Source organism: Monomorium pharaonis, chromosome 6 (assembly GCF_013373865.1).
Source record: "Monomorium pharaonis isolate MP-MQ-018 chromosome 6, ASM1337386v2, whole genome shotgun sequence".
Classification (NCBI taxonomy): domain Eukaryota; kingdom Metazoa; phylum Arthropoda; class Insecta; order Hymenoptera; family Formicidae; genus Monomorium; species Monomorium pharaonis.
The window spans coordinates 4,353,004-4,379,413 of record NC_050472.1 but is presented as its reverse complement, the minus strand read 5'-3'; the positions used below and the strand labels follow the sequence as shown (position 1 = coordinate 4,379,413).

The window sequence follows — 26,410 nt, the reverse complement described above, 5'->3', positions numbered from 1 at the left end:
AAAATAACCTTATATTGTAGTATATATATGTAGTATTTATTATACGTTACAGATAATTATAATTTTTTTTAACAGCACATTTACACCTTTTCTTTTAATTCAAGTTTAGTACACTGTAAAATTGTGTGTGTGTTATTAATTTTTAACGATTATTCGCTGATTTTTATCTTTTAATAATGTTGCATAAATTATAATAATAAAAGGCTCAAATGATAAAAGGTGGTTCTCCATTGATTGCAGCTGATACTTTTTCGTTTCTCAATATTGTCACATGATTACCGTCGACGTAATGTATTTGAATCGTATTTTGAGTAACCTTAAATAATTTTATTTTTTATTAATCCCAAAAGTTTTGATAACTTATCGCAACAAGAAATTATTATAAATTATTATAAGTATAACTTTTTAAAAATACCTTATGCAAACCATAATCTTCATCTGTCATTGATATATTTAACGGCTGTGTAGGTTTTAGCAAGATTATAGGAGATTTAATTGGTGGCAAAGTAGAAGGATCGTAGTACCGAATAGCGGATGAATATTTGTAAACTGTAGTACACAGCGTTTTTAAATTTGCTGGAGATAGTGACCTATTCATAACTAAAAACGACCTTGCGAAAATATCGTATCGCTCCTCCCAGGTATTACATTTCTCCAATTCCATTACAATCTATCATATTACACATTTTTTTAATATAAAAATTTACATTAAAACAAAAACCCATAAATTACAAAATTATAAAATAGAAAATAATATTGATAATAATTTCCACAAAAAATACAAAGTATATTATAAATGTACAATAAATTTGAACTTATAAATCTAAGAAAACGATTATACCTCTTTACTAGTTCCTGGTGAATAAATTTCCATAATATTAGTTAAAACAACAAACTGAAGATCCGTATCGTTAGAATTTGAGGTAAAATGTTTGTACATCGTTCTTATTTGTTCAGGAGTACCATCGATAAGAACCAAACGGCCTTTAAAATTCAAAGCTTCCAATCTTCTTGTTAACTCTATTGCAATAATAGACCCGAAGGAGTATCCTACCATTATAAAGTCTTTTCCATCTTTTAGTTTTGATAATATATGCTATGCAAATATTAAAGTAAATGTTAAAATATTTTTTTAATTTGATGCCTTAAAAAGTAAAATAATGAAAACTATGTAATTACAATATAAAGTTATTAGTGCGTTTGCTTACATTGATAAGACGATCAGTTGTCTCCAATATGATGTCTGTAGCATCGATGTTATTTGTGTTATAATGCAAAGACGTTGCTGAAAATTTAATATCTGCAGCTAAATGATTAAATACGGTTCCACAACCGTCGATTCCCGGTATGAGAAACACTTCAGTTATAGTGTTCTGTTTTTCGGTCAAAAGATCAAAACAGTTTTCTGAAATAAAATCTTTGTCTTTTACAATACCAACTGGCAATATCATGACATCCAACTCTTTTGCATCAAGATATTCATTCTGCGTATTATTATCACTGACGTTTAGATTAAACATTTTGCTAAGTTTTGCAAAAGTGAGGTTATACACTTCTCGTGAAGTGAGAAAAATGTCAAATTCCCGTTCCAAAGTTTGTTTGACTTCTATGCTCATCACGGAGTCCATTCCAAGTTCAGCCAGAGATGTATTTTGACTTACAACTTTCATGTCTTTTATATCTGTAACACAAATAAAAAGTTATTTTGACTTGTACTGTAATGTAATACACTGCGCTTCAACGACTCATTCCATTCCCCTAGCAAGTTTACATAGGATAAGTAACATATTCTATATAAACTCGGGAATGGAACAAATTGTTGACATGTAGTGTACTACCAGTAACTAAATATGTAAAATAAAACTAAATAAAAGATACAGTAAATATTAAGAAAAAAAGGAAATAAGAACTTACTTAAAATATCAGCGATAGCTTCTGTCGGAGTTTCATGTCGGATAAATCTCGACTTTTTTTCAGCTATTACCATACTGCTCACTACAGGTTGGCTTTGAAGTAAAAACTTATCAAGTTCTTCGAGGCAGTAGGAAATTGTTTGTTGTGAGGTACCACCAATAATCAATTCTTTCTCACCTTCCTGCATGTCAGCGACGAGACCCACGTCACCAACAGCTCCCCATTGAATTGCTAATCCAGGTAATCCTTCCTCCACTCTCTTTTCACAAATTCTTTCCATAACAGAATTGGCCATGCCATAATTAGTTTGTCCAGCGTTTCCTCTGCCACAAGAAACGGAAGAAAACACTACAAAATGTCTTAGTTTAGCGCAATACTTTCTGGAAAGTTTGTCCAAAGTTTGCGTCGCCCGAGCTTTTGACTGAAAGGACTCTGCAAATGTCTCCACTGTTTGATTCTTTAGAACATCATCCTTCAACACCGCACCAAGATTGAATATCGCATCCACAGGTGCTTCGCTTTCCGCAGTTTGCAAGAGGTATTCACAACCTGCGAAATCAGCGACATCGATATTCTTGATGATTAGCACATTTACACCATACGATTCCCATAGTCGAATCTTCATGCGTTGGTAATCGTTTTTTATGCCAGTTCGTGAAACCAATACTATATTTCTGGCACCACGAAATATTAGCCAGTCTGTTAACTCTAAACCAAATCCACCCAAACCCCCCAATATAATATAACTTTTATTCCTGAGACAATAATAACGACGATATGCCATAATAGGCTCATTTAAAGGTTTATTTCTGCCCATATTCAATAAAAATTTTACAAATTCAGTTTCTTCTGGAAAAACTCACATGTTTTCTGTTAAAAGAAAATTTTAAAAAATGTATTCAAGTACCCAGTAAACACTAATTCGTAACATTTATGTGATCATTATGGAACAATGTTCCACTGTTCTCGTAACAGTTACGTCATTTTCCAGTTACAATTTGGTCAAAATGTCAGCATATTCTGGGCAACAAAATCGGAAAAAGAGAGAGGAAACATATACATAATGGTTTCGTATAAAATAACATTACTTTTACGTATATGAAGTCACATTTACGTATAAAATAACGTTACTTTTACGTATAAGCTGACTTTTACGTATAAATTAACGTAAAATGCTCGTATAAAATTACGTACCAGAAAGATTCTTCTTGTAACTATTATGTCGTTTTTACTTTATTTTTCTTAAAAAGGAATTCCTTACCGAAGCTAAAATTTAGCCATAACAGCTAAGATGTGTCTTTAAGACGTAATATAAAATACATATGCCCCGAAAGCTCACTATGATAACATAGATTGATCCGGTTTCTGTCACCGTGGGTGGTCTGTTTATGTAGCCTTTGGAGTGTAAATTGCATTAGGAGAAAGATGCCGCGTGCGTCGTCTAGCGGCAATCCGCCAACTACATACTTTTTAAATTTATATAATATAGAATAAGTTCTAATCGGCTGATATGTAAATAGATTTTACCTGGTTCAAGTAGAATGTTATTGATTTTAATAGATTGCGTACATACTAACTACAAAACTGTTTTACTAAATGCAGTATGTTAACTAAAAAGATATAATAATTACAAGAGGCTATAATCAAAATTTCCGCATAATTGTAAATTATTTATTATTTAACAAATTATTATTTTTATTTTTATTTAATAAAATTATATTTCTTCTTATGCTTAGTAAATAATTAATAAGTAATAATAGTAACAGTGGGAAGTCCAGAATGGATTACAGTGATTCACGTGGCACGGAAGGTGTTAAAGATATATGATGTCGTAATAACATTATTACATTTATGCTACATTAACAAAACTTTTATGTTAAGCTCATTGAAGTCATCAAAATTACATAATTGTTACGTATTAAACATGATGTCACAATAACATTATCACATTTATGTTGCATTTACAAAATTTTTATATTACGCTCATTGACGTCATCAAAATTACGTAATTGTTATGTATTAAACATGATGTCACAATAACATTATTACATTTATGCTGCATTTACGAAATTTTTATGTTACGCTCATTGGCGTTATCAAAATTACGTAATTGTTATGTATTAAACATGATGGCGCAATAACATTACAATGGTAACATCACATTTACGAAACATTAACATTTGGCTTATTGACGTCAACAAAATTATGTAAATGTTACGTAACTATGCAACAAAATAGTGACAACACAGACATACGTAACAGTTATAGTCTCGTTACGTCAATGACATACTTGTCACATTATTAGTTCGTTGTGCTGGTCTGTAACATTTATGTGCAATATGTTTTATAAATGTTCCGTAAATGCTCACAGTGTGTTCATTGGGTTATTTGTTATAAACATGGACATATTATACATGTTTCCGTCGTGATTTATTTCAGGCTAGGATAATTATTTGTTAATTTGTTTATAACAAATTGTAAAAAAAATTTTTTTTGCAACTAATTGTTACAAAAATTATTGCAAAAAACTGCATTAACATTTTTTCGATATCGCAACTTGTCCTTATTAGCTTTTCGTAACCAAATCTTATTTAGTAAATCTAAGGCAGATCCTTAATAATAGTACCTTGTAAGGCCCTTGTTAGTTTTTCATAACAAAATCTTACTTAGTAAATCTAAGGCATCCTTAATAGTACCTTGTAAGGCCCTTATTAGCTTTTCGTAACAAAATCTTACTTAATAAATCTAAGGCATCCTTAATAGTACCTTGTAAGGCCCTTCCCAGATAGAACACAGAAGTCACAATAATGTCATTTGTCACTTAATTCATCATGATGATGTCATAAGAGTACCTTTTATGTACTTATAAGTGACAAATAAAATCACAATGACATCATTATGATGTTATTGTGATTTTGTGTTCTACCTGGGTTATTAGTTTTTCGTAACAAAATCTTATTTAGTAAATCTAAGGCATCCTTAATAGTACCTTGTAAGGCCCTTATTAGCTTTTTGTAACAAAATCTTACTTAGTAAATCTAAGGCATCCTTAATAGTATCTTGTAAGGCCCTTATTAGCTTTTCGTAACAAAATCATACTTAATAAAGCTAAGGCATCCTTAATAACACTTTGTAAGGCCCTTGTTAGTTTTTCATAACAAAATCTTACTTAGTAAATCTAAGGCATCCTTAATAACACCTTGTAAGGCTCTTGTTAGTTTTTCATAACAAAATCTTACTTAGTAAATCTAAGGCATCCTTAATAACACCTTGTAAGGCTCTTGTTAGTTTTTCATAACAAAATCTTACTTAGTAAATCTAAGGCATTCTTAATAACACCTTGTAAGGCTCTTGTTAGTTTTTCATAACAAAATCTTACTTAGTAAATCTAAGGCAACCTTAATAGTACCTTGTAAGGCCCTTATTAGCTTTTCGTAACAAAATCTTACTTAGTAAATCAAAGGCATCTTTAATAACACCTTGTAAGGCTCTTGTTAGTTTTCCATAACAAAATCTTACTCAGTAAGTTTAAGGCATTCTAAATAATACCTTATAAGGCCCTGATGTGATAATATTAAGGTAGCCCTTTTTATGGCATCCTTATTAAATCCTCATCAGGGCCTTATGCTACATAAAGATTTCCCTAACTATTTTCTATTCGGGATTGTGCTCTTCCTGATTCTATAAGGATCGCGTAAAGTCGTGGTCGCGCTGCACGTTGGGGTCGATTTCTTTTTTTAAGTGTCCAATCCCAATCTTCTGCGGAGTGCTTGATACACACGTCTCTTCAGGACGAAAAGAATGAAGATCAGTAGACCTTGGAGACAATTGAAGACGTCGCTTGTGTAGAAGAATACGTAATGCCAGTTCTCATCTAAATATTTTGTCACGAAGAACGACAGCACCTCACAAATCCAGGACATTCCCATGACGACGAACAGTTTGATGTTCATGATAAATCTATTAAAAAATAATATAAATAATCCGTTTGTGAAATAAAATTTTAGATAAAATAATTTTACATAAATATATAAAAAGAAGAATTTCATTAAAAAAATATTTTTCTCTTTCCAAAAGTCGATTATTACATTTTTGATGACATTCTTTTATAGTTTGAATCTTGATAGAAAGAGAATAGATTAAAGATAACTCGTAAAAGTTTTTATTATTATATCAACTGTTTACGAATTTTAAATAATTTTTTTCAAAACATTTTTCAAAATTGTTGTCAAAATAACATTTCCAGTTTTATCCAATTAATTCAAAATTACTAGAAAAAGTATATATTTTTTTCTCTCGTTCGAATTACAATTAAATAAAAATTTAAACTCTTAGATTTTTCTGATAAAATAAAATCTCGAAAAAAGATTAATTTTTTTCACAATTTTGCCGTTTTTTAATAAAAAAGTTAATTAAAAAAATTTTTTAATCAACCTTTTGCTAGAGATAATTTTTACAATTTAAATCACGACAACTTATAGTGACACTTTCATATGCCCAGATTTGAAAATAATTATAAAAATTTTTTTTATGTTTAATAAGATTTGTAAAGGATCTAATTTAAACATAAAGAATAAAAAAATAATATAAAGAATAAAAAGGCTTACGTTTATAATTGTAATTTTAAGTTTTTATGTTTTTTAAAAAGATTTCTTAAAAAATGATACAAAAATGGTACCAAAATAAAAATACTTCTTTAATAATTTAAAGGTAAAAAACCCAGGTAGCAAGGTGTCGTCTAATTGACGTCATTTTTGGTCATTTTATGACGAAGTAGACGTCACTAATTGACGTCTTAATGACATTAAAATGACGGTTTAATGTCACAGACCGTTGACGTCACAATAAAGATGACATTTTAACGTCATTTTTATGACTATCCCAGGTTGTAAAAGTCGCCGTTACTTTGACGTTTTAGAAAATATTTTGGGTATATGTTCTATATATGCAGTACTTGCATTGTGAAAATATTGAAATAACATAATTATAATGTAAAAAAAAAATTTACGTTGTTTCTCAACAAGCATCGTTACCCACCACACTGTTACGTCCGGCTAAATCATTCGCACCGTCCGTTACGATCATGTGGAGCATCGCGCCGAAAATCGTGTTGCCTGGTAGCTAGGCGCTGACGTTCACGCGCCGTAAGCATGCGGTCCATACGGATGGCACGCATGCTTAATCTAAAACGCTAATTATAAGCAAATTATCGAAGGAAGCGTAAAATCTCCAAAGGGAAGCGACCCCCTTTTTTTTGCAGATTCATGTTGAGGCACCTCAGCCCCAGACTGTTAATATAAACTGCGTAAGTTAATTAACCAAATTAATGATCGATAATGATTCATTAGAAAGGGGACAGGGCTCTACTGTTGCGCGTGGCTGTGCACCCGCAATCGTGGGGAAGTATTCGGCGCGGGGCAACGATGGCCGAGCGTCTTTAATTAATGATAAATGACTTCAACGGACTTCGGGAGCGATAAGAAGCACGCGAAACCTCCGTGGTCGCAAAGCGTCGTATCCCGAAAAACGAGAATTAGGAATTCGTTCAATTAAAAAGAGCGGGCGATAGTCCCGCGCCGCGCAAGTGGAGAATATGAGCGCGGGAACGGAATCCCATCTGACGAAAGTAAAATCAGATACAAAAATTGACTAATTGCGGAAATAATTGACAGGCGTCAGGTAATTTACGACCCGCCGCTCATAGCTCTTCACCCCCGATTACCCTCACTTTAAAGTATATAAGGCGAGATTTTCAGGCGAAACACGGATTTGCCTTCTCGATTCTGACAAGAGTACGTAGCGAGTCGTTAATAGAATTGCTTTTCGGACTTAGATTATTTCCGCGAGAATTGAAATTGTGATCACGGACTTAGCCGTTCGAGAGTGAAATAAAATTGCAAAATTCGGACTTTGACTATTTCCGCGAGATTATACTCCGGACTTAGCCGTTTGAGTGAGAATTAAAATAGTGAATTTCGGACTTTAATTATTTCTGTAGTTTCATACTCAGTTGTGTGAATCGAGGCGGCAACTTCCGCACCTAACCATCTCTTACGTTTCTTTCTTTTTTTTTATTATATAGATCCGATTGCGAGCGAGTATAAGAAAAAGTGTGTAAAGGTGCTAGAGTTCAACGCTGTTCCCCCTTTTTTTTATATAAAGTGAGTGATTATTTCTAATTCTGAACGATTTTTTTTGTTTCTTTCCCCTTTTCGCCTAGTAAAGAATTATACGGAGGAGAGTGAGATTCGCTCGCGCATCGGGAGGACTCGCGACGTCCGCGCGTCTTCCCCGATAGCGCGGCCACGCCGGTCCCCCCTGCGAGAGCGCGCTTTTCGCGTTTCCTCGGAGGGGTCGGGCGCAGACCCTCTCTCTCTCTTTCTCTCGCTGACCGCATTTCCCGTACGAATCTTTTGTGCCGGCGTAATTGTAAGGCGATCAAGCGGTTAAATTATTCACGTAATAAAGATATCCCTATCCCATCCTCATTTATTAGCAATATCGAACCACGCGTTTTACGCATGATAATTATAAAGATGGCATTACTGCGTTCAGAATGGGCAGATCACGGCGAGCCGGACGCCGTATTCAATTGAAGCAGCTCCAGGCCGAATACGAGTGCGGAGGAGTGTTCGACCCGCGGGTATTTTTGCCTCCACTCCCTCAGGGGCTAGTCAGAGCGCCAGCGGCACCTCTCCCGACATCTCGAGAGCTTTTTTCGGTTCGCGCGCCAACACCGCCAACGCCGCCTCTCCGCGAGGCTGCCGCTAACGCCGGACCATCGACGGCCGACCCGACGATCGTGCCCTTCAGTCTAGGCACCCCTCCCCAATCGGACTATCAAGGGCCCGTAATAATTGAAATCAGAGCAGTAAGGTCGGATACAGTTATCCCGGCCCGAATGAAACTAGTTCTACCAAAAATAAGCGAGTTAAACTAATATTATTTTTCGTTCGCTTTCTTTATCATATCTTATTCCGCTCATACGCTTCCTAAAACCCCCGCCGGACGTAACAACACCATAGCCACATCTGGGATTGCCTAACTTCCGCGGTCACCCATCCAACTCTGAACCGCCGTCGACGTTGCTTGACTTCGAATATCGTACGCAACCTGGCACCTCGTGATGATCCATGAATACTTGATGTTCATGAATACATATTTGTTATAGATCAGTTCAATAGTCAGAAACATGAAACTTGTAGTTAACTAATATTTTTATAAATAAATATAAATTTACAGTTTTTTTTCTGATTTTTACATATGCAAAATAATATGTGAAAAAACTTATAAAAATTTTTACTCTGTTCTTTTAATAAAGCTAAATTTATACTCTAGACAGTACGCAATATTTATAAAATATTTATAAAATATCAATTAACTGACGTTATTAATTAGTCAAGAATATAACGTCGAAAATACGTTGTAGGATGGATAAATGACTGACGTAATTAATAGGTCAAAAAATGACGTTACTATTACGTCTTAATTTGGTAACATGACGTCCGCGACCTTAAATGACGAATTATTGGCGTCAAGTGGACGTCACCTTGCTGCCTAGGAAGCTATCAAATTCGCAACAGACATTCTATCGTTATATTCTGTCCTAACTTATATTCTATTTATTATTTCTTGTATTCGCTATAACACTAAAAAAAGTTGAAACGTTTCGCAATCATTATAATAGCAATAGTTATTTGTATGTAGCTAAATCAAACTGTATTGGTTATTTTTAAAAGAGTATAACTAACTACTCAAAGCTGAAATCAATGGTGTATAAACTAAACATGGTTCTAAACAAGCACGATTTTATTGGCGCATTTCCAGTTTTAGTTTCAAATACCAATTCTCGTGCTCTTGCGTAGATGCAGTAAAATTACTTCGAAGAAGTAGTTTCAACGAGGATAATAAAATCGACACTAAAAGTCCAAAAACACATGTACCCAAAATTTACGTGCACTAACCGCAACTGTACTTCCAAAGTTTTTTTTTTCATTTATGATTGCATCCGAAAGCAAAAAGAAAATCGATGTTCTTTTACAAAAAAGTTGAGCACTTGAAAAAGCACTCACCTCTTCCTGTCGGAACGGAATTGTCTGTTTCTGGAATCCATAGGATCCGTAGTTACCCTTCTTATTTCCGCTTTCACCTTATTGTAATACGTCAGTGTGAGGATGAAAAACACCACATTGGATATTAGGAGAATCATCACCGGTCCAATAAAGAAAGTTAATTCGCCGTATGAATTTCGTTTTTCTGTAACATTTGTAATTAAAATATTTAACAAAATATTCAATTAAAATATTTGTCTACATGAAGAAAATTTAAACATAAATATAGAATAAAACTATTGTTTTTGTCCGATTTTAAGTCATTTAATTACATCGTTTTAATTAATATTAACCCTCGGAGGACGCGGAGACAATTTGACCCATACATCGACTTTGTTCGAAAATATCTTTAAAGCGGTTTTAAAATTGGTTCTAAGAAAAGCAACAAAAGCAAAACAACAAAAATAAAAAAAATTTAGGGAAATTTTTTTTGCAAATTTTTTAAATTATATATGTTAGTAATTGTAACTAAACTTTTAAACTATATAAATTTATTTTAAAAGGTTCGAAGTATATCTCAAAATTTTTTTACAACAATCGTATTGAGTGTCTTTAAATGGCAGAAGATGAAAAGAGTGCGCAGGTTACGTTGACTCAGTGTTCGAAAAAATAGGTGTTTTCCGAGAGTTAAAAAATTTAATTTGATGTGCTCCATTATACAAATAAGAGATGACGTGACTATGAATTAAAAAATATAATTCAATAATAAATCTTAGGCTTCGAAAACCGTCGCTTTGAATAATGCAGATTGTTTATTAATCAAAATTTTTTCTTACTTGACCGTTATCGAGTGCAATTACTTTGACGATATAAATGATGAATGATACTTATTACGCAAGCAGTTAGTTTAATTGCATTTTATATATCGAAGAGCAATGATGCTTGAATTTACTCTGGTACGATCAATACAATTGCTCGAGAAAGTTTTTAATTATCGGATAATTGTGAAACGATGATAGAAAGAAAACTTTACATTTGCCTTTCCCTCGATACGATCAACTTTAAATGCCGAATTAATTTTGTGATTGCAATTTATCTGTACCAATTCTCAATTTTATTTATTCCCAATGTATAAATTATAATGGCAAGGAGGCGCGAAGAAATAACTAACGCCGCGTCAAGTCAGCTTTCGTTACAAGAAGTTTGTGATTCTTCTAAGAACTCCGTAATTAGCATTGACAAATTTGCGTTACGTCATTTGAGACAACAGTTGGTTGTAAGTGACTCACCTGTAAACCAACATCTCGTATTGCCAATATCGGGCTGCAGATAATCTGGCAGGATATCCGTGTTGTCGGCAACGATAGCGAAGATTGACACCAGGAAAGAGAGGCCCCACGCATACAAACAGTATAATAGAAACTTTTTTCTATCCTTGCGCGCCATCGTATTCGTATTTCCACGTAAAACGCTGTGAAGAAGATAAATTAACATTATCTTATTTAGTTCACCCGGCATACAGCACAGGACTTTGTAGTTATACTGTAGCAACATTGTAATCTTGTAAATTGTAATGGAATGTTTCAGAACTATTTCATTCAACACTTAAATATAGATGTGCAATATAATTTTAATAATGTTGCAGTAATATTTTTAATTATATATTATGAAAATTAAAACTAAGATTTTATGTATAAGGAAGAATTGCGAAATTTGTAACATTTAAATTATGTTTTATTATATTTCACATTTGATATATTTCATAATTGAGATGCAAATGAACGTTGGAAGTTATAGCTTGATATTTAAGGAATTTATTATTATATATTAGACATTTCACTAATAACAAATGTATGTGTTATAAGCTTTTCTGTAATATGCAGAAGGTACAATTTAGGAAACCGGTTGCCTGAATTGTACTTTCTTTGAAAGTATTAAATTTATGAATAAAAATAATTCAAAATATAAGATTAATAAGAAAATGTGTGTGTGTGTGTGTGTGTGTGTGTGTGTGTGTGTGTGTGTGTGTGTGTGTGTGTGTGTGTGTGTGTGCGTGCGTGCGTGCGTGCGTGCGTACGTGCGTGTGTATGTGTGTGTCACGTAGCCCAAAAATGAAAGTGCATGGATATGAGCATGTGTTCCTAAATCGTACTGGTACAAAATAGGAACTTATGGTATTTAGGAAATTTGGTAAATTTTATAAAAATATCAATTTAATCTTTACAATGTTTATCTGAAATTTATATGTGTTATGAATGTAAAACATTTTACAATACCTTCTTTTAGAAACACATAAAAATTCAGTATAAAACAGCATAATTACATTATTATTAATTACATAAATTGATTAAAAATTCATATTAGTTGTACCTATTTTTTTTTTAATGGTGAATAGCATGCACAAAACAAGATGTAACCTGTTGACTACTTATTCATATTATTCATTTTTTACTTACCGTATTATATATATCTTGGTTGCTAAATGTTGTTTATACTAAGTAAAACTATAAAATATTGAAAAAGTACGATTTAGGCAATTATTAATATACTTTCAGCAACTCTCTCTTAAATATTTGTGTATGCGTGCATATTTTTTGATTCTCATCAAGTTTATAATTTTATACGAGTCTTCTACAGCTCTTAAGCACACGAGTCATAATTAGTCATGTGGAGTTATTTTAAAAAATACTTAATATAATGACAATTTCCGTAATTAAAAAATGTGTGTTTTCAATCAAAATATAATTCAATTGAATAATTTTGTATTTACAACAAAATAATATTAAATGTTTAATGCAATTTTCTAAGGTACTTTAAAAATTACATTATTAAAATCAATATTAGTACATTAATTCTAACCGACCGTAATATGTTAAACACATCCCCAATCAGCAAGCAATATTTTATAAATGTTTTTTAAATATTTATTTTTGATTATTTTTACATTATTAGCGTTTATTGTACAAATAATATTTATTTAATATTTATTAAACATTCATTTTATATAAATTATTTATTTTAAATAATTATTTTAAAAATATTTATAAAACGTTTATTTAACGTTTATTTAATATTTAAAAATTATTAATTTTTTATTAAAAATAATAGTTTAAGAAAATTATTTATCTAACATTTATTTAATGTTTATTCAAAATTTATTTTAAATTTAAAAAAGTATTTAAAATAATATTAAAAAAATATTAATTTAATATTAATTTAATATTTATATTTTAATAATTAATTATTAAAAATAATGATTTAGGGCAAATATTTATATAATATTTAATTAATATTTATTTAATATTAATTTAACATTTTAATAAAACGTTTAAAATAATATTTACATAAGATTTATTTAATATTTATGTAACATTTATCTAAACCTTTAAAAAAATATTTTAAAAAATATTAAAAAAATGTTTATTTAATATTGATTTAATATTTATGTTACAACAATTAATTGTTTGAAATAATGATTTAGAGCAAATATTTATATAATATTTAATTAATATTTATTTAATATTAACTTAACATTTTAATGAAACGTTTAAAATAATATTTACATAAGATTCATTTAATATTTATGTAATATTTATTTAAACCTTTAAAAAAACATTTTAAAAGATATTTAAAAAATGTTTATTTAATATTAATTTAATATTTGTTACAATAATTAATTAATTGAAATAATAATCTAGGACATATATTTATATAATATTAAATTAATATTTTTAGAAATGACATCTATTATTTATTTTTTTACGAACAGAGCAAAAATAGATCTTTTCATATTTCACATACTATTTCGCATATGTGAAAATTAGTAAAAAATTTATATATAATATAAATATAATACTTTATATTTATATTTATTTATAAAAATATAAGTTAACTATACATGTTTCATCCTTCTGACAACATCTATTGAAATAATGTATACCAAATATGTGTGCGTTAACATAAAGTATTCATGGATCATCACGAAGCATTAGGATGCGTACGATCTTCGAAGTCAAGCAACGTCGGGCATGGTGGACACTTGGATGGGTGACCGTTTTTTCAGACGCAGAAATTAAACATGTTCTACAGGTACTCTGTGACTTGGGTGAAACATGTATAGTCTTCTTTCCTTTACAAAATTATCGTAGAAATTTATTAGATTGGTAAGGTTACGTTAAATTTATCAAAATTATTAAATAATGCAACCAATTTTTTGCTTTTGTTGTAAATATGTTTAGTAAATATTTAAAAAATCATTTACTAAATGTCAAAAAAATATTTTCTTAAATTTTAAAACAAATATTTACTAAATGTTAAAAAAATATTTGTCCAAACATTTAAAAAAACGTTTTTCTAATTTAAAAAAGGGAACTTATCTCATTATTTTTAACGTTTTCAGAAATGTCTTTTAAAATGTTTTTTAAATATTATAAAAAAACATTTTTTTAATATTGTTTTGCTGATTGGGCTGTTAAAGACACATATTGTTGAAAGTGATATAATTCCGAGTATATGTTAAGTAAAATTCCGACATTCCAAGCTTGTTTCTTAAAGTGACACTTTCAATATTAATTAAACGATAAACAAGGAAAAATAAAATTGATGATAAGGTGAATGACACGTGAGTAACATTTGAATATGACATCAAAAAGATTGCACACAATCCGATTCATTACGACAGAATCGTTCTTAATTCGAGGAAGTTCATTGATTTAAGACTGCCGTAAAATTTCCGTGAATACCGCATGAATATCACATGATTTACTTTTTGATCTTCGTGGGGAATGAACATCATAAAAAAATACGTAAGAAACGGACTCATGGAATTCTCGATCAAGTAAAAGAGAGAGAGACAGCGTAACCAGCCAGCAAGCATTAAGATGTACCGCGGCATTATCGCCGCGACCGACGTGTAGGAAGTCTATTTTCTCCGTATATTTACAAATCCCCCAGCTAGAATAGCATCTTGAACACACAAACGTTCGTAACCGACAGACGAGATACGTCCAGTTCCGAGCAATCGTCAGGTCGTTCTTGGACGCAATGTGTCCTTGTTTCTTCTTTTTTTCATAAAAATTTGCGAGTATTTATTTTTGACAGAATCTATTTTTCCAAGAGATATTACGTCTATATTTCTCTATGATAATTCTTGATTGCAATGTTGACTTGTCGAAAGAGAACAAAAATTAAAAAATACTTGGTAAAAAGTCTCTTTTTCTGAAAGATTTTTTGAACCCTTCATGAACTGAATACTTTCCTACGTGTTATGCACATAATGGCGGCGCTATATAAAACGCGTTGAGTCATTTCAGTGTTTAATGTTTGGCAATGTATTGTTTTTTTACCGGCCGGCATACGTAGAACACAATGAATTTTCGTATAGATAAGAGACGAAGGAACGGCCACGGTAATAGGAGAGAATGAGAATGGATGAAGACGACCGATGAGACATTCTGTGAAAGGTCAATGGGGCAATTGAGATAGCATTGGAACAACTATCGGATAAATGAGAAAATACAATTTGTGCGCAATGACATACTTCATAAAATTATTTAAAAAGGCCGGCTAGGCCGACTTCATTCCATACTTAAGAAAAGACAATTATTAAATTTCTGCTCAAGAAAATTATTGCGTCATATCATTTATCCAATATCTTCGATTACATTTGATCTAATCATGTGATCGTGTATGACTTACCCGAAAGTCCTCCACATGTCGAAGCACATGACGTTAAGCCAAAAAAACGCCGATAGAGAGGAAAAAAGCAGGATGTAAGCTGGAAAAAACATTTTCCTTTTCTTTCGTTTCTTCAACGCTGTTTATATACCAAATATTTCTTAGTACAAACCTAAAACTTTGCATGTTATACAATCGAATGTGAACCAAGTGATGATGGACAGGCAAGTGAAGGCCAAGAGAAGGCTGACCACATGGCACATGAGCGTTTTACCATGAAGATTTTGCAGACTTGGTAAGCACACATACACTAGCAGGGTCATCAGCAGAAAAGCACAACTGGTGATCTGTAGGGCGGTGTTCATCTGCCACCTGTTAGTTTGGAAATTAGGGAGAAATGCTTTTTATATTTCAATGGATATACGCGTGTGACACGAGGTTTATCTAACGCTCGTAAGATTAACCCGTTCAATGTTATAATTTTCATCAATTTCATGGACATTGACAAATGTTTCTCTTTGCTCCGGGTATACAACTAAAACGTTTACAACTCTCGAATACTGGAAGATCGTCTATTGTACCGCGGTGCTCCAGCACGCTACGTTTGTTTGCGAAGTTTAAACAAATCAAGCCTGCCTGAGTTTCACCAAATTTGACAGAATTTGCAGTGGGAGAGAATGTACCTGAATGCATAGAAGTGCTCTACTGATCTGTGCCAATAGAAATCTAATACAACGTGTATTCGGTAATTCCTAGAAACTCAACACAAGCGCATATTTTTCTGAAATAACTTTCCCAGTATCACAGAGCGCTTTGGCAAATTTACATTTAATATAATCTTTCTGTTCGGTTACATCTATCAAGATAATTAAAGCTAAAGCGATGCAGAATAGAGTCTATTTAATAATAAGGATATATAAAATGTAATTGTTATCAGTCGTGTACAAATAATACATTTATAAGAATATACATAATTAAGAAAAATGAAACTAATATACCTTAATAAATCATTTTGTGTTGAGGCGTTGAAACATACGAACAAATACAAACGGTCGTATTCCAATCTGTTGTAAAGGATGTCCATGCAGTACTCGCTCTGGCTGTAATTCTTGTCATAATTCTTGATGGAAACATGTCCCTTTGACGTCAGCGACCAATCTTTCTTTCTTGGATCGATGAGATCCATGAACTTGCTGTACTTACACGGATTCCCAATCAAGACTCCGTAGTCTAAGCAATCAAATAAAGGTTTATTAATTTTGTGTCTCCGTGCGTAGGATTCTCGAGTCGACTTGTTACAATTGTTATTGATTACAGTTTCCCCCAAAAATCAAAATGCGACTAGCTATGTCCTATAATTTTTTAAATATTGTATATAAATCTAGTTTCAATATTACTTCATCGTATTATAATTAAAAAAAAATTTTAAAGTTAAAGTTAAAGTTGCAAAATATTAAAGTTGAAAAATATGTAAAAATGGATTTTTTTTACAATTTTATTGTAAATTTTTTAAAATCATGACATGATAAAATTTAGAAACTAGATATGTATTTTGCATTAAAGAAACTATAGGAAATAATTCTTGTTCTGGTTTTGTATTTAAAAAATAGTACTGTCTGCAACGAGTGCTGTGAGTCCGGCTATTGCCTGTAAGTGCAGGAAACGGACGCACGAAGACGAGTGCATTCACTCGCATGAGCAGGCAATAGCCGATCCGCACATATTGCATAATATTTTTCGTTATTTGTGCGTCGAAGTGTGGGCCTTGAGTGTAAATTGACAGGTGAGAAAAGAACCATTTTTGACGCACAGGTATTGAAGAAGTCATTTTTGTTCTGTGATATCTACGTTGAAAGTGGTCCCTTTCGTGTTACTTTTCTGAGTAAAGTCACGGATTTCAGCATTTCTCGCAGTTTTTGTCTTCCAATACATGGCGTGAATCGTGCCGAAAAACTTTTTAGCACGACTTTTTTAGCACGTTTGATCATTTCAGCCACATTTCAGCACGCATATGGGCGTCGTTTCACGACACGTATATAATCATTCTCGCAGACACTACCCAAACTATCGACTTACCGATGTTTCGTCACTTTCGTCACGAATCTAACTCTGATCTGTCAATTTACGAGAACTCAAAACACTCAAGAGTCCACACATCGACGCATGGGTAACAAAAAATACGATATGCAACACGGACGTAGCGATTTTTTATGCGGATGAACGCACTCGTGCACAAAAAGCCGATTTTACGTTCTTGTCATATAATGTACTATTTTTTTACATTATATATATATATATATATATATATATATATATATATATGTGTGTATTGTAATAATAAGATATAAATCAAATAGAAATAAAATAAAGATAAAAAGTTAATTTTTTTTTAAAGCAATAAGCGTGGTTAAATCATTAAGTCTCGTCTACATAATTGCACAGGCCGTGTCACACGTCGTATGAGAATGTCGCAGATGTATTGTAAGGTTGTCGCAGTCACGAGGAGTTGATCCAACTTCAACTTTCTGCGACTGCGACAAGCATGTCGCACGAAATCGACCAATTAGCGTGGTTTTCTTAAAAATTCCAATTTTATTTACTATTTACAGATCTAACCCACCATTCTAATATTTGATTCACTAAGCAAATGCGCATATAAAAATATTAATTTAAAAAATTGCAAAGTTGTAGAAATTCTAAAATTAATAATAGTTGCTGGGCGTCCATTATATCGCAATCGCCTTGACGCTGAATTTTTACGACTATTATAGACATTCATGTAGCGATATTCAAATGCAATAAACTTTCTTGTGACATATATTCCGACTGGCAATACGGCCTGTGTGACTATTGTCGAGGCTTTTGAAGTACCTTCGGTCATATTAAAAGTAGATGATTTCGTTTGATTTACGGCATCTGCGAAAGCCTCGTAAAACTCGATCGGTTTGTTAGGTACAGGGAGTTTATTCCATCTCTCAATGGAAAAATATTCATTTTCGGCACAGCACTTTCGGATGCAGGCGTTCGTGTCGCAGAATTTCAAATCTCTGCAGACGCGCGCTGTCAATGTTCGATCAGATGCAAAATCCGGCGTCACCTCGAGGCAAGCGTTATCTGCAGTAATCAAAAGTTCCTCTTTGATGTCTTCATTCTCAAACACTGGAACCATCACCTGTCAAATTATTTGGTTTTGTCTAATGTGGTTTTAATTCGCATCCATAAGGCAACAATTGTTTTCGTTTATTCTATACATGAAACATTTGAAATATTTTTATTCTAAAAAATTACGTATTGTAATATACTTATAACAAATCACAAAAATTCTTGAATATATGAATTAAAAGATGCATTTTTTTTTATTGTTAAAATTGCATCTCAGTTGATTAATTTTAAATGTATGAAGAGAAAATAATTAATTTTCAGTTAAAAACGTTTTAATGAAAATTTTATGTGTTTTTGAAAATAAGAAAAATAATTTTATTTTTGCTTATCTTTTTTCTTATTTTACTTATTATCCATTAATTATTGTTTATCTATATAAAAAAAAATTCTTAACATCTCGAGATAACAGTTTTATAAAGGAATATGTAATTATAAGAAGTTGAGAAAAATTATCTTAAAAGTTTTAGTTTTGTCTTGCTCACCGAATATGTATTGTTCCGCAGAAAGATATCATTTTCGTTAATTTTGTAGTCTACGATTGGCCCTTGGCACGTGGGTGGACCTTTGGTAGTTATTATCACAAGTTCTGTATCAATTGATCCATTTAGCAAAAATTCTGCGAAATTCTCCGATTCGTTTAACCGGGTCACGCAAGCTTTCGTGCGACTGTCAAATACTGTATCGCGAGGGCAACATTTTCTTATGTCTACGAACTGCGGAAAGGATGCATTAATTGTTTTCACTCGTTGATCTTTATTCGATCGACAATGAACGACTATTACACTGCTATTTCCAGTTACTTGTTCGTGAAGTATCTCGAGGCAAGCTGGTACCTACAAACAATTTATGAAATTGATAACTGTTACGTCCGGCAGACTCCACGATTTCCGTTCGTCAGGAAAAACTAATAATTTACAAAAGAAATTCCGTTCCAACGGTCTGCGATCATTTTTTATGCGTCTAGGATTAGTCTATTAGAAACGTAATAACAAACATAGATGAACGAAACGACCAAGTAAATAATTCCGACTCCTTTTGAATATTGAGTCAACAAATAATAAATTCTGAAGATAGAAATTCAAAAACAAACATGGGATCTAAGCAAAGTTTCACGTTTCCTCACAAAAAATGAGCAATAAAGTACCTAAACATAAGCAAAAATAAATAGCCGTTTCCTCCATCTGCAAACCATACCGTAGCACGTCTAGCACGATAGAAAAAATTATTTATCTCTTAAACCCAAAGGGAAGATAACCTACGCGATAGGTCGGATCCCTTCGATAAAATTAAAGGAATGTGGGAGAAAACAGAGAAACTTTCAACAAAGTACTCAACGTATGATTGGTCAAAATAGAAAATTATTTTTCCAATAAGAAAACGTAGAATTCACCCACCGCGCAATCCTGAAAAAGAATCCTACCAATTAGAATATTTGAAACACCTACATCTGGATCCTCCCCTTGTAAGACTCTGTATATATAATACCAAATCTTGAAAATAGTAATAGAGTAATAATCAGTTAGTTGAGAGTAGTTAGTTGTGAGTTCAGTTACGTTTAGAGTTTTTAGTTCAGTTAATAAGAGAGTTAGTTAGTTAGTAATCATGTAGAATCAGTGCGCAAGTAAACTTTAGTGCCGTTCCATCCGGTCAAAAAAAAATCCCTTCGATTCCAACGGATTTATTCGAGAACCATCAGTAATGAGTAAGTCCTACAATCACAATTTCTTTCTTTGTTTTTACGTTACCCATCTACTCCCTTCCGTTTTAATTTTTGAAGAGATGTTTCTATCATTTTATAAATAATTTCCCACTTAGTGTTTCTTGACCCTCCTCTCCTACCTCCCCTTTCGAAGAACTTCGTGTTCCTCGACTCTCCTCTCCTACCACCTCTTTTCGAAGAACTTCGTGTTCCTTGACTCTCCTCTCCTACCACCCCTTTCGAAGAACTTCGTGTTCCTCGACTCTTCTCTCCAACTACCACCTTCGAAGAACAAAGTGTTCCTCGACCCTCCTTTCCAGCTACCACCTTCGAAGAACTTAGTGTTCCTCGACCCTCCTTTCCAGCTACCACCTCCGAAGAGCTTAGTGTTCCTCGACCTTCCTCTTTGCCTCCAATTACTGAAGAACATGAACACGTTCCTCAGATATTCCCAACATATTCCTTTTCTAGTTCACCTCCTCCTTCTTCAAGTTACTCTCCCATAAGTTCTCCTGAATCCAAAGACATTCCACCCCCACTCTCCCCGCTATGCTTTATCCTCTTATAACTCCAAGCATCTCTGTTTTTCCCATCTAACCATTTAATAAACCCTTCGTTTATTTCTTTGCTCCGCGTTTACCGTTAATACTGTAGAATAAAAAAAACAAAAATCTCTTTGTTTCCCTTTCTCCGCCCACTATATACTTATTTAATATTTATACAACTATATTCATACTCACTATGCGTCTTAAATTTAATTATACCGTTATTACAAAATTGTCAAATCACGACTTCAGCGCTTATTTGTATTTCTTTTTATTTTTATTTTTATTATTATTAGAATAAATACTTTTGTTAATTTTATGTAAAACTTTATCATTTATTGTAATTAATAACGACCTCGCTCATCCCGAACAAAGACTGCACCTGGTCCGATCCCGAGTTAAAGCGATTCAATTCGTTGACTCGAAACTTGGACCGACGGACGTACGACTCGAAACGGGTTATAGCGGGCCTATCGGCACGTTGACCTATATTTTTGAGTCATAAAAAGTGCGTTCGACCTGAGGCACATACCCTCTCTTAAACTGTGTGCCTACGGGAATTCTACACGTTTTGTTACGTTCTTCCCTGCCTTACCTGTTCTCCCCGAAATATCCTTTCTACCGAATAAAGTGTAAAATCCCATAAGGCTGGACGTAACAACATCATTTCCAAGATATCTAAATGTTTTCTTGAAAAAGTTCTCTTAAAGTTGAATATAATATGCTTATTATAATATGCTTATGCCTTACGCCTTAAATCTCATTGTATAGACACCGCTTTAGACCGTGTCTAAAATACGTCTTAATGACGTCTTTATGTCCCGATTTTGGATGTGTGCTGTCTGGGAAAATAATCGTCAGATTATGACTGAAATATGATTTCGAAATGACGTCACATCATGACGTCAATTTTAGGCCATGTAAAAAAATGGTCATTTTGACGACATATGACCAGATATGACCATTTTAGAACGTCAAAATGACGTGGGCTTGCTAGCTGGGTATTATATAAAATTGCCTTTCTTTTTTATTTCTTTATTAAAGATACCTAACTTTTATCTTATTGAGCAGTAAAGTATCCTTTATCTCAACGATAAAAATGAAGAAAATTAAGAAATTAAAGACAAAATAAAAAGTGTTGCTTCATTGAAAAAAAAAGTATTTTCTGTTATATGTATTCTCTCACAAGTATTTTATATTGTCACTAAATAATATTTTTCTTTATATATTTTTATTGAAGACCCTTGACTTCTACCTTGTCACTCATCAAAGTGTCAGTTTCTTCATTTTAATAATAAAAGTTAAAGTAAAATTAAAAGAATAAAATAAAAATACATAAAAATATTACTCATTGAAAAGAGTGTATCGTTTGTCTTAATTAAGTTTTCTGTTAGGAGGATAAGAAGTTAGAAATCAATCTCCGTAAGTTGTAAAAGTGACGCCAAAATCTGTTTATGACGCTGATCACGATAACATGCCGGAAATATTTATACTAAATTGTTGAGTCTGTAGTAGTCGATCGGCAGTAGTGTGCAGCTGTATATTATAAGAAAGCTGAGCTAAGTATTTAGAATACAAAATTACAAAGATTTTTAATATAAATTTGCATTTATTCGAAAACTTTTGTGCTACGCGAAAGTAATCAGTGCAAGTCAACAAATTTGGAACTATGACTTTTTTAACACAATTTTAATGGTTTAATTAGGCCTAGTTCGGTCTCTCACTAGTCATTCTAATCTTCATATTTTCTATTATCAATTTTTATGCATTAGAGAAATACTTTTTCTTTTGTAATTTTGTATTTTTTTATGAAAACACTTGACTTCTACTTTGTCAATCAAAACATCGTAATATTAATTGAAGATAAAGAGGATCAGAGAGAGAGAGAGAGAGAGAGAGAGAGAGAGGAGGAAGAAATTCAATCTTAATTTACCTCTAAAAAATTGGTGGAATTGCGATCGTCAAGTGGCGTTGTCGTAAGATCCTTGGGTTCATCGCACTGTGGAATTCCTTGGAACCCCATAGTGGTGTTCCAATGATGAACATAAAGCTCGCTAGCATTCCTCGGTACTGAAATGCACTCCACAGTTCCTGAAAAGATCTCTCCTGGTGGGCAACATTTTGTCAGGTGCAATTCCGACGACGCTCTTGTCAAAGATAATATCAGACCGAGCAGAACGAACCTCATCAAGGACATAGTTATGTAAAAATATAATTACTCGTTTATCCAAACCAAACGATCTCTGTCTATTATTCCTTCTCTGGACATTGCTCGATGTCACGTCCAACAATGTCTACATTGTTATTCCCTGATTATCACTTATTATTACTCTATAATTATCACTTCCGTCACCTTGCAGTTTTATTTCAAAACTGCGAATACATTTTTCATTTCATATTTCTCGCGTCTCTCCTTTTCTCTCTTTATACATTTTATTTCAGTAAAAATATAATTCACGTATCGTCGATCGGTTTCTTTTTCCTTTGTTTAAAAAGAATTTCTTCAGATTTTTCTCTTATTTCTTTGATTACTTGAAATCGCATTTAATTTAATTCTTTAGAATACGTACTTAAATCTGCTGTTTACAAGTTTTATACATAACTAAATTAATATTTGCTTACACTCGATTTCACTTTGTTCATATTTCAAATCATTGTTCATCTCAAATTGCGTATACATCAGCTGATTCGAACAGTTGGTGTCCATGTAAATGCTATTAAACACCCGGGCAGACGAACGGAAATAGTTGCTATCTCCACAATGATAGCTTGAATGATTATCCTTCCATTCAGATCATTCTACGTAGAAATTTACATTATTACATTTTTAAATTGGATTATTATGTTATCATTGTAAACAGTGAAGGATATTTTGAGGCAATGTATAATCCTGTCCAAAATACATTAACGTATGATTATCCTTCGATATTCGTACTTCGCACTGTTTCGCATGAGATACGTGCGACGAACACGAACGCGCGACTCGGACTGCTGTTCATGCGCTTCTCGATCCCACGAAACCGGACAGATCACTACGAAAAAGCGAAATGAGAGACGCTTCAACTAGCCCAAATAGCACACGACATTCTATGGGTATCCATTCTTGATCTATAAAGTGAAAAGTATATACAGGACATTATACATATATAAAATAAATATTTATGGATGGATATAAATGTATGTACGTCATATGTACATAATATAAATATACTTCGATGGATTAATTACTTATACATCTCCATGTATATTGTATGTATATTGTATTTATATACATGCAGGTACGTATTGAAACATACATAAATGTACTTTCATGTACATTGGACAAACATATTTTCATGGATTAATTTAGGATGTTTTCCGATGCATGTCGAATGTTTATTGTATGTATACACGTGCACGTACGTGTCGAAATAAACATAAATGTACATCGGATGAGTATACTTTCGTAAATCAGTCATGTATATTTTTCTGCCGGTGAAGGGTTTGAAAACTTGGCGCTGCAAAAACCCTCATTTGAAGTCTGAACATATATGATCGATATAGTTAACCATCTAATTAACCATTTGAACGCTTCAAAGTATTAGTGCTAAATAGATCGCAATTTCCATCAAATTATTAAGATTATGGAAAAAGATAAATTTAACAATGAAATTAATAAGTAAATAAATTAATGCTATTTATTTTTAATGTTTTGATAAATTTAATTGCTTTTATAAAAAATAATATAATTGCGACAGTTTATAACATGTAGGTATATGTAGACAATAACAAGTACCCATATCGATGAGTCAAATTGGCGTAGCAGATAGAGTACAAGGTTAGTCATCCTAAGGTCCGGGTTCAAAACCTACCAGCGGCAAGTAAGAATAAAATAAAATAATATAATTTAAATTTAATTAATTAATAAAAATTTGTTCTAAATTTAGTATGTACTGTTGATAAAAATAATTGTTAAAAAATATAATTTTTATTTTATTTTTTTAACAACATATTGTTCACTGGGTATATATATATATATGATATACATAGAACGTGCAGTTGTATGTTTTATGGATAAACAATGGATCTCATATGGAGTGCATTTGCTGATACAATGGATATACTATAAATGCTAATTTAAGTACATGTGGATATCCTATGAACATCCAATATCCATGAACATATATATAATGTATATACATTGTATATTTTTGTGCTATTTGGGGCTATAACGTCTCGGCATACACCGGATGCACTGAGAAACGCCCGCGTGAAGAGGAGGATACCGCTTCTACAACCGTCCGATCTTTTATCATCCTTTGTATTTTATTTTCCTTCTCTTCAGCATTTTTTCTTCTCTTTCTCTCTCTCTCTCTCTCTCTCTCTCTCTCTCTCTCTCTCCTCGTTTCCTCCTTTCGATTCTATTTATCTTCACACTCATTCACTCATACGCATGTATAGTATGTCCCCTCACTTCTATTTTTTCCCTTTATGGTACCCTACTACTTTTCCTTTTTTTCAGAATTTCTCAGATTCCTCGAGTTTCCACTTGGCGTCTGTCTACTTATTGTTTTTTTAGAAGGGTCTTGAGTCATTATAATCCGAGAGACTTTTTGAGATTTCTTCGTAAATCAACGTTATTTTGAGCGACGAAATATTTATATATGTGACATTTCCGATAATATAATTGTTACTACCTATATACTTTTAACGTTGTGCTATCGTTTCTTTCTTGCCAATCTAATATAATAAATAAGTAAATAAATAAGCAAATAATGTTAATTATTGCAAAATATCTAAAATAATATAATAAAAATATATCTAGCGTGCATTAAAAAAAGAGAAGGATTAATAAGACCGTTTTAATCTCATTTGCAGCTGTAGAACTACTTTAAAAACTAATTCTGTGGTGTTGCTATGTACCCTTAAAAAAAGAGGAGTTTAACCCTACATTCCATGCCTAAAGACCGGTTGGAACAACTTCTTGGTAAATTTACCTACCAGGTAAGCATGTGTCTATCTTAATTTTTTTTCTTAAATAAATTTACCTAATAGGTAAATTTATTAAGAAGTTGGAACAATCGACCCTAAAAGTTTAATATCTGTCGATCTTTTGACTCGTTAAATTTGAAATTGAAGTAAATTTGCACCAAATGACAAGTACGCAAATGACATAATTCTTTGGGTCCAAACATGATGTAAAAATGTTAATTTTTATTACAAAATTTTTAAAAAATATATATTCTTGAGGTATAAAATTTTGTATTTAGTTATAAAAATTATAAAAAGTCATCAAAAGAGAAAAATCTAAACGGTAGGTTTCTAAGTTAAAATAATTGTACAATGGCAAATAAGTTATAATTTGAGAAATGTTATTACTGTGA

The 26,410-nt window shown here is 32.2% G+C and overlaps 2 protein-coding genes across 2 annotated transcripts; both read right to left on the bottom strand.

The window, feature by feature from the left end:
- Positions 1 to 91: 91 nt before the first annotated feature.
- LOC118646029 (fatty acid synthase-like) lies at positions 92 to 3,833 on the bottom strand. Its single transcript, XM_036288259.1, has 5 exons — positions 1,915 to 3,833; positions 1,209 to 1,681; positions 842 to 1,096; positions 416 to 670; positions 92 to 316 (listed from the first exon to the last, which is right to left on the bottom strand). The coding sequence occupies exons 1-5, from the start codon at positions 2,729 to 2,731 to the stop codon at positions 206 to 208; spliced, it is 1,911 nt and encodes a 636-aa protein (XP_036144152.1). The 5' UTR covers positions 2,732 to 3,833; the 3' UTR covers positions 92 to 205.
- Positions 3,834 to 4,867: 1,034 nt separating this feature from the next.
- LOC118646028 (G-protein coupled receptor Mth2-like) lies at positions 4,868 to 24,711 on the bottom strand. Its single transcript, XM_036288258.1, has 9 exons — positions 22,981 to 24,711; positions 19,286 to 19,636; positions 18,513 to 18,813; positions 16,640 to 16,871; positions 15,814 to 16,013; positions 15,663 to 15,741; positions 11,255 to 11,436; positions 9,987 to 10,170; positions 4,868 to 5,874 (listed from the first exon to the last, which is right to left on the bottom strand). Exons 1-9 carry the CDS (start codon positions 23,242 to 23,244, stop codon positions 5,652 to 5,654), a joined length of 2,016 nt encoding a protein of 671 aa, XP_036144151.1. The 5' UTR covers positions 23,245 to 24,711; the 3' UTR covers positions 4,868 to 5,651.
- Positions 24,712 to 26,410: the final 1,699 nt, after the last annotated feature.

Coding starts and splice junctions, on each gene's coding strand:
- LOC118646029 (XM_036288259.1), bottom strand. CDS start 2,731: ATGGGCAGAAATAAACCTTTAAATGAGCCTATTATGGCATATCGTCGT. Junction 1,682..1,914: donor AGCTATCGCTGATATTTTAA/GTAAGTTCTTAT, acceptor TTTGTGTTACAG/ATATAAAAGACATGAAAGTT. Junction 1,097..1,208: donor CAACTGATCGTCTTATCAAT/GTAAGCAAACGC, acceptor ATATTTGCATAG/CATATATTATCAAAACTAAA.
- LOC118646028 (XM_036288258.1), bottom strand. CDS start 23,244: ATGTCCTTGATGAGGTTCGTTCTGCTCGGTCTGATATTATCTTTGACA. Junction 18,814..19,285: donor TGCGGAACAATACATATTCG/GTGAGCAAGACA, acceptor ATAATTTGACAG/GTGATGGTTCCAGTGTTTGA. Junction 16,872..18,512: donor TACTTTTAATATGACCGAAG/GTACTTCAAAAG, acceptor TTGATTGCTTAG/ACTACGGAGTCTTGATTGGG.